General features: G+C 41.5%; 1 protein-coding gene across 1 annotated transcript; it reads left to right on the forward strand.

Annotated features, from left to right (window-relative positions):
* Window positions 1–8: 8 nt before the first annotated feature.
* LOC135713788 (putative glycerol kinase 5) lies at window positions 9–1849 on the forward strand. Its single transcript, XM_065237021.1, has 5 exons — window positions 9–131; window positions 190–283; window positions 336–835; window positions 908–1000; window positions 1058–1849. Exons 1-5 carry the CDS (start codon window positions 9–11, stop codon window positions 1847–1849), a joined length of 1602 nt encoding a protein of 533 aa, XP_065093093.1.
* The last annotated feature ends 6903 nt before the right edge of the window (window positions 1850–8752 follow it).

The following is an 8752-nucleotide window of genomic DNA, read 5'->3' on the forward strand; positions in this document are numbered from 1 at the left end:
GAAGCATAATGGGCACCGCGGTCCGGTATGTCGCAGCATTGAACGTCGATGCGAAACTGGTCAAGTGCTTCGTCTACGCATTGTTTCGTGATTCGTCCCGACTAGAAGTCGTGGGGTCGGCATACGATCACGTAAGCATGATCTTTTTGAGATAAAATGTATGAAATTATCTATTGATTGTGATCCTAGATTACATTTGTTTACCCTGCGATCGGACGGGTGGAAATCGATCATGGGAAGCTATGGGACAGTGTCGTCCATACGATCAAGACTGCGATTGAAGGTAAGAAACTTGATATTTTAGTAGATCTATTTCGTGACCGATCATTTCTCAGAGGCCAATCTGACGGCCGGCCAGATTGCGTACCTCGCCTTGACCGCCCACCGAGGTTCGTTCACTTGTTGGAATCGATCGACCGGAATGGTGTATCATAATTTCATCACTGCGCAAGACTTGCGTGCCGATCAAATGGTCAAAGAGTGCAACGACGAGTTCATGTTCAAGGCTTTCAAGGCCAGTGCCGGATTATTGCACTACGTTACCCGAAGCCAGCGATACCTCAGCCAGAGGGTGTTTGATGTCACGAATTCACACGTGACCATGCGATTGGCGTGGATGCTGGAGAACTGCCAAGGAATTCAGCATGATCTGGAAGCAGGAAATGTATTGTATGGAACTATCGATGCGTGGCTGCTGTATCGTTTTAGGAAAGGTTCCGATCCAAAGCACGAGGTCGAACACATTACCGATGTAACGAGCTGTGCAGCGACTGGATTCTACGATCCTTTCACTCACGAATGGACTGAGTGGGCACCCATGATGTACCCCATTAAGGTAACTCCAAATCCAATAAGATTTCAAAAGTGTAATTAAAAACGTTCTAATTCAATTGTTTAACTATTCCAGAGAGACATGCTGCCGAAGGTAGTGGACAACTCGTACGACTTTGGATCAATCGACGCATCGCTTTTTGGGAGCGCCATCAAAATTGGCACCTCGGTAACCTGCCCAAATAGCCCATAATCATCCAAATTTCTAACCAAAACCCATCCACAGATGTCCGACACCTCTGCAGCCCTCTGGGGAACGGGTTCCTTTGAGCGCACTGACCTCTACATCAAAATGGACACCTCCGCAGTACTCGACATCATAACGGGTCGCACTTGTCTGGCATCTGAGTACGGATTGATTCCCACGGTTGGTTACAAATGTACCCACCCAATCTCCGGTCACGAAGAACTGTCCTACGTTCTGGAGAAAACCTGCACCGATTGTACCACCGTAATTGATTGGGGTATCAAAATCGGCCTGTTCACCGACCCGAACGACGCTTCCGCAATGGCTTCCTCCGTCCCTGACTCGAATGGAGTATTCTACATACCAGCCTTCAGCGTTTTCGGTGTACGGGACATCACCGCCGGATCCAGCTTCATCGGTATGAAAAAAACCACTCGCAAAGAGCATTTGGTTAGGGCACTGCTGGAGAGCCTTGTCTACCGCATCTCCCTGCTATACATCAGTGCTCATAAGGAAATTTTAAACCAAGGATTGGACGATTTCAAAAAAATTAAAGTAGACGGAACAGTCTCTCGGAACGACTTCATCTGCCAAACCTTGGCCGACATATCCGGACTTCCGGTGGAGCGTGGTGAAGCAGTGGATTCATCGGCCCTCGGAGCTGTTCTTCTGGCGGGGATCAACGAGGGTTTGCTGAGAAACAAGCCCGAAGCCATGCGTGTGCGAAAAGTGGACAAAGTTTTTGCGCCCAATCCGAACTACAAACTGAAGATGCTCAGGAACATGCGATGCTGGGAGAACATCGTGGAAAAGTTTAAAGAAAATGAGTAGGATGTGTGGCAAAAAAATTATAATATTTATCTTATGTAAATAATATGTATCAAATGGTATTAAAATAATGTTTAACCCACATTCATACACCCGTCAGCCCATCAAACGGGCCAACTGAAAACCGATGGAATGTTTTGGATGGCTGCAGATTAGTGATGCGATGGCAATTTAAGGTATTAAGTCGTTTGTTGCAGTGCCGCAAATTAGGCGTTTGCAATTTCATTCACGAAGTTGCAAAAGTGTCCGAGATTTGTGCTCATCTAGAGAATTTGAAGTGATAGTGCCAGTCAGCCACCAAGACAGCAATTTTTGTACTCTGTTTCGTATCACCTAAAGAGGCTAAACCCAATTCAGTCTCTTTAGTATCACCTAAAGGGGGCATACTTTTTTTTTCCTCAACTAGGTTCTTTAGGGGTGTTGAGGTAATTGGATATTCATTGAAAATACATCCGAAATCCAATATATCTAGATAGAGCTGGAATTAGGGCGTAACAGCTTTTGTAAACAATGACTTCTATCGATGATTTCTAGGAACTCAAGGCACGCCCACGCAAATCAACATAACCATCGGATAGGGGAAGTTTTTCCCTACCTGATGAGGATGTTGGTTTGCGTGGGCGAGTCTTGAATTTCTAGAAATCGTCGATAGAAGTAATTGTTTACAAAAGCTGTTAGGCCCTAATTCCAGCTCTATCTAGATATCATCGAGTGCACTGGTGAATTCGAGTTCATCTACTGAAAAAAAAATGACAGGAGAGCGGGGCCTTGTTTACTATAAATGAACTTTTGCTTTGCCGGCTGGATTGAAAGTTAGTTCTGATCCCGTGTTGCGTATCCGTATCGTAGGTAATATCCGGCAATATCAACTGCTCCCGCGTTCCGTGCTTTCCGTATCTGATTGGAATACATTCTTCGTTTCATTCGTGTCCGTTTCAAGTGCTCTGTGTGCTCCGTCCTAGCTGCATTACGTACTGCGTGTCCGTTTCATCTGCTCTGCGTGATAAATGATTTCGAGTTCTGATGCCAATTAACTGCTCCCCGTACCGTAGTGTAACGGATAACATTGTTAAGGTATGGAATAGTATTTATTGTATTTCATTAGGTCAAAGGATTGTTTTTGATTTTTTAGATGCTTTCGGTTAGCGATCTTTGTCCTACCGGAAGAAAACTTTCAGCTTACGCTCAAAAGTTGCGACGGGAGCATCCGGTTGTGAAGATACATAGAGAAAATTCGTTTGATAAATTATCGTGATCCGTATACAGAACATCACCTTTGACATCACCTTACCGCATCAAATTTGCCAATAAATATTACCACTGGTCACGTGGTAGATTATTTATTGAACTACCGTTCTCCGTATATTGGACAGCCAATTAGAAACAGTCGTAGCCTCGAAGGCTACACCCAACCGAGGGATGTAAGATTCGCTTACAATTATGTGGGATTCATCATCAGAGGATGTTAGTGGAGACCGCATGAACCGAGGATGCGATATACCTAGCTGCGGTCCAATGCAAGAAAATTGGAGACCGAAAAATGTAGAGTGTATTAGCAACAATCAATACGAAACTAACGATTTTAATTGGCTCACTACTTGACTAGCCCATTGGTCCCAAGCAAACGATTAACGTATCCCATTCTAGTCAAAGTTCTAGTACTACACAATGTTTGTTTTGATTCGCTACGAAAGTTTGACAGATAAAATGAGGGGTTTCGGTCCCAAGCTTGTCGAATCACCCCTCGAAACATAGGAAAAACCAATAACCCCTCATTTTATCTGTCAAACTTTCATAGCGAATCAAAACAAACATTGCGTAGTACTAGAATTTCGACTAGAATAGGGTACGTTAATCGTTTGCTTGGGACCAATAGGCTACTAAAGTGGTGAGCCAATTTAAAATCGTTAGTTTCGTATTGATTGTTGGTATTAGTGAGGTAAATTAGTTATGTCGAAAAAAATAGGAATCCGATTGCTGACTGGACTCGAACCAAGAACGCTTCGATTATCAGACCTGTGCTTCCTCCACTGCTCTCTCCATGCTCCTGAATATGGATAGCCTAAAAGCAAACATGAAGCGCTCATTTTCTCGCATACTTGACTTCGTATGCTTTTTCTGCTGGAGAGATTCTAGGCAAGTGTGTGTGTCATTCTACATTGTTCTACAATGTGCGTCGTTCTACAAGCTTACTGGTATAGTCGAAAGCGTAGATAGAACACGAAATGAAAAAGACAAAAAAAACCATTAACTCGCCTATAAGGTCAACTTCTAACATTCGCTGCGATGTTCATGTACAGAGGATTATAGGAAACGGAACTAACATTCATTGTAATAGATTTTTGGTTTGCGTGTACAAAAAGTTCGAAGACGGCTTAGTCCATTCCGTTGTCGGGAAATATTTGAATGGGCACTTCGTTGTCGTTGCGAAGGTAAGTTGGACCCTCGGTAATCTGACCACTTTTAATCTGAACACTTTTTAAATTGAACCCCGCTAAGCTGCACGCCGTGTAAATTAAAAATTGCTCAAATATCATTCATACCCCGTTCACATTACAGCCTATATCACGTAATATAGGCTGTCTTGCAATGAGCACTCATACATCTAGTTTTCACTGGAAATCCTTGCAAGACAGCGTATATCACGTGATATACGCTGTAATGTGAACGGGTTATCAGTATAGACTTTGGGTAAATTCAAAGGTTTTCTTGCACTAATACTAATAATTTATTTAAGTTCTGCACTAATACTTATGCATCGAGTTGTGCATTTCACAAATGTCACGGAAGGCTATTAGGTTTTGCACCGTCGGGGTTAACCTCAATCTGATGGCAGTTCAGTGGTACTGTTTACGTGGACTTAGTCGATTTTTTCTTGGGAAGATTTTCTGGATCATTTTTCAGATTGCAGTGAGCTGTAAACCACACTTTTGCAATGTCCACGAGCAACATCCTTTCACCACGCATTTCCTCAACAATTTTCAAGTTAAAATTCGGAAATTTTAAAATATATTTTTTCGAAAAAACGACTAAGTGCTTGTAAACAGTACCACTGAACTGTCAAAAAGGTTCAGCCGTTTAACACTGAGGTCATTTGTGACGTCACGCTGCAGAACCTAATTAGGTTTTGCACCGTCGGGGTTAACCTCAATCTGATGACAGTTCAGTGGTACTGTTTACGTGGACTTAGTCGATTTTTTCTTGGGTGGATTTTCTCAATAATTTTTCGGACTGCAGTGAGATGTAAACCTCACTTCTGCAATGTCCATGAGCAACATCCTTTCTACGCGCTGTTCCTCGACAATTTTCAAGTTGAAATTCGGAAATTTTTGAATATTTTTTATTGAAAAAACGACTAAGTGCTTGTAAACAGTACCACTGAACTGTCAAAAAGGTTCAGCCGGCTAACACTGAGTTCATTTATGACGTCACGCTGCAGTACCTAATATAGACGAGTGCACGGATGGATTTGAGTTCACTCGCTTGACAAAAAGTGACACAACAGTGGGGCCCTGTTTACTAAAAATGAACACATGAATAATACTCGCGTAACATTTGAAGCGGGCCTATCAACTTTTGTACACAAAACTTGTTAAGTCCTTTTCGCGCGAACCGAATACGCCCACGCAAACTAACAACACCATCGGGTAGGAGAAATTCTCCCCTTCCCGATAGTGCTCTTGGTTTACGTAAGCATACTTCGGTTCTCGTGAAAAGGACCTTGCAAGTTGTTTAGAAAAATTGATAATCCATTTTCAAATGTTATGCGAGCATTATTCTGCACATAAAAGCATAACTGTCCCATATGAATAGGAAATCAAGCAAAGATGGGACAATTATGCGAGTATCGGCAGTATTCACAACAATCAATACGAAACTAACGATTTTAAATTGGCTCACCACTTTAGTAGCCTATTGGTCCCAAGCAAACGATTAACGTACCCTATTCTAGTCGAAATTCTAGTACTACGCAATGTTTGTTTTGATTCGCTATGAAAGTTTGACAGATAAAATGAGGGGTTATTGGTTTTTCCTATGTTTCGAGGGGTGAATCGATTAGCTTGGGACCGAAGAGAGTACTAGAGCTGAGCCAAAAAGTCGAGCTCGTTTCTTCGGGACTTTCTGGTCTTATAGCGAATTCGTTTATTATTCAGTTCCAACCTGGATCGGGTATCAGGATTGGGTCTGCTTGTTTTCTGACAAACGTCAGTTTGCTCGTTTGTTTTTAAAACCTAGCTCAGGTTGAGGTTCGCACTGACAAAAAGTTCGGTTTCGCACTGGGTTGGAACTGGTTCCAACCCCGATAATAAACGAATTCGCTATTAGAGTTACCTCTATGGTATTCATGTGTTCATTTTTAGTAAACAGGGCCCCACTGTTGTGTCACTTTTTGTCGAGTGAGTGAAATCAAATCCATCCGTGCACTCGTCTATTAGGTTTTGCACCGTCGGGGTTAACCTCAATCTGATGACAGTTCAGTGGTACTGTTTACGTGGACTTAGTCGATTTTTTCTTGGGTAGATTTTCTGGATAATTTTTCAGATTGCAGTGCGATGTAAACCACACTTTTGCAATGTCCACGCGCCACATTCTTTCACCACGCATTTCCTCGACAGTTTTCAAGTTAAAATTCGGAAATTTTTAAATATATTTTTTTCGAAAAAACGACTAAGTGCTTGTAAACAGTACCACTGAAATGTCAAAAAGGTTCAGCCGATTAACACTGAGTTCATTTGTGACGTCACGCTGCAGTACCTAATTAGGTTTTGCACCGTCGGGGTTATGCCTTGTTCAGACTGGAGAGTTATAACATGTTATAACGGTTGTCAAATAATTGCAACACAGAAACCACCATCAAGATAGCGCTATAACATGTTATAACTCTGTAGTCTGAACGTACTATTAACAATAGCAAGTTATAACATATTATAGTGCTATCTTGATGGTGGTTTCTGTGTTGCAATTATTTGACAACCGTTATAACATGTTATAACCAACAATCAATACGAAACTAACGATTTTAAATTGGCTCACCACTTTAGTAGCCTATTGGTCCCAAGCAAACGATTAACGTACCCTATTCTAGTTGAAATTCTATTACTACACTATGTTTGTTTTGATTCGCTATGAAAGTTTGACAGATAACATCAGGGGTGTGTGGATTCATGCAGAACATGCAGGGGTGAGTGAAATAGCTTGGGACTGCTTGGGACCGTTGTTCTGGTACTGAGTGAGCCAAAAATAATAATGATTTTCTTCGGGACCCAGTAGTCTTAGAGTTACCTCTATGTTATAACTGCTCAGTCTGGATAGCGTTTAAAACGCTGTACAGACTGGAGAGTTATAACATGTTATAACGGTTGTCAAATAATTGCAACACAGAAACCACCATCAAGATAGCGCTATAACATGTTATAACTCTGTAGTCTGAACGTACTATAATAGTACGTTCAGACTACAGAGTTATAACATGCTATAGCGCTATCTTGATGGTGGTTTCTGTGTTGCAATTATTTGACAACCTTTATAACATGTTATAACTCTCCAGCGCTGTACAGACTGGAGAATTATAACATGTTATAACGGTTGTCAAATAATTGCAACACAGAAACCACCATCAAGATAGCGCTATAACATGTTATAACCATAGAGGTAATGCCATAGAGGTAACTCTAAGACCACTGGGTCCCGAAGAAAATCATTATTATTTTTGGCTCACTCAGTACCAGAACAACGGTCCCAAGCAGTCCCAAGCTATTTCACTCACCCCTGCATGTTCTGCATGAATCCACACACCCCTGATGTTATCTGTCAAACTTTCATAGCGAATCAAAACAAACATAGTGTAGTAATAGAATTTCAACTAGAATAGGGTACGTTAATCGTTTGCTTGGGACCAATAGGCTACTAAAGTGGTGAGCCAATTTAAAATCGTTAGTTTCGTATTGATTGTTGGTAATAGTACGTTCAGACTACAGAGTTATAACAACAATCAATACGAAACTAACGATTTTAAATTGGCTCACCACTTTAGTAGCCTATTGGTCCCAAGCAAACGATTAACGTACCCTATTCTAGTTTAAATTCTATTACTACACTATGTTTGTTTTGATTCGCTATGAAAGTTTGACAGATAACATCAGGGGTGTGTGGATTCATGCAGAACATGCAGGGGTGAGTGAAATAGCTTGGGACTGCTTGGGACCGTTGTTCTGGTACTGAGTGAGCCAAAAATAATAATGATTTTCTTCGGGACCCAGTGGTCTTAGAGTTACCTCTATGGTTATAACATGTTATAGCGCTATCTTGATGGTGGTTTCTGTGTTGCAATTATTTGACAACCGTTATAACATGTTATAACTCTCCAGTCTGAACAAGGCATAATGCCTTGTTCAGACTACAGAGTTATAACAACAATCAATACGAAACTAACGATTTTAAATTGGCTCACCACTTTAGTAGCCTATTGGTCCCAAGCAAACGATTAACGTACCCTATTCTAGTTGAAATTCTATTACTACACTATGTTTGTTTTGATTCGCTATGAAAGTTTGACAGATAACATCAGGGGTGTGTGGATTCATGCAGAACATGCAGGGGTGAGTGAAATAGCTTGGGACTGCTTGGGACCGTTGTTCTGGTACTGAGTGAGCCAAAAATAATAATGATTTTCTTCGGGACCCAGTGGTCTTAGAGTTACCTCTATGGTTATAACATGTTATAGCGCTATCTTGATCGTATTTTCTGTGTTGCAGTTATTTGACAACCGTTACCTGGAGAGTTATACCAGTCTGTACAGTGTTTTAGAGTTACCTCTATGTTATAACCATCCAGTCTGGACAGCGTTTAACATATTAGCAGCTCACCCTCATACAAAGTCCCACAGAGGGGCGCTGACATGGTGAT

Source organism: Ochlerotatus camptorhynchus, unplaced genomic scaffold (assembly GCF_037179485.1).
Source record: "Ochlerotatus camptorhynchus isolate MF236.1 unplaced genomic scaffold, CSIRO-AGI_Acam_v1.1 ptg000577l, whole genome shotgun sequence".
Lineage (NCBI taxonomy): Eukaryota > Metazoa > Arthropoda > Insecta > Diptera > Culicidae > Ochlerotatus > Ochlerotatus camptorhynchus.

Excerpts from the sequence above, each read along its gene's own strand:
- LOC135713788 (XM_065237021.1), top strand. The coding sequence starts at position 9 with ATGGGCACCGCGGTCCGGTATGTCGCAGCATTGAACGTCGATGCGAAA. Across the intron at positions 132-189 it reads TGGGGTCGGCATACGATCAC|ATTACATTTGTTTACCCTGC; the intron begins GTAAGCATGATC and ends TTGTGATCCTAG. Across the intron at positions 1,001-1,057 it reads CCATCAAAATTGGCACCTCG|ATGTCCGACACCTCTGCAGC; the intron begins GTAACCTGCCCA and ends ACCCATCCACAG.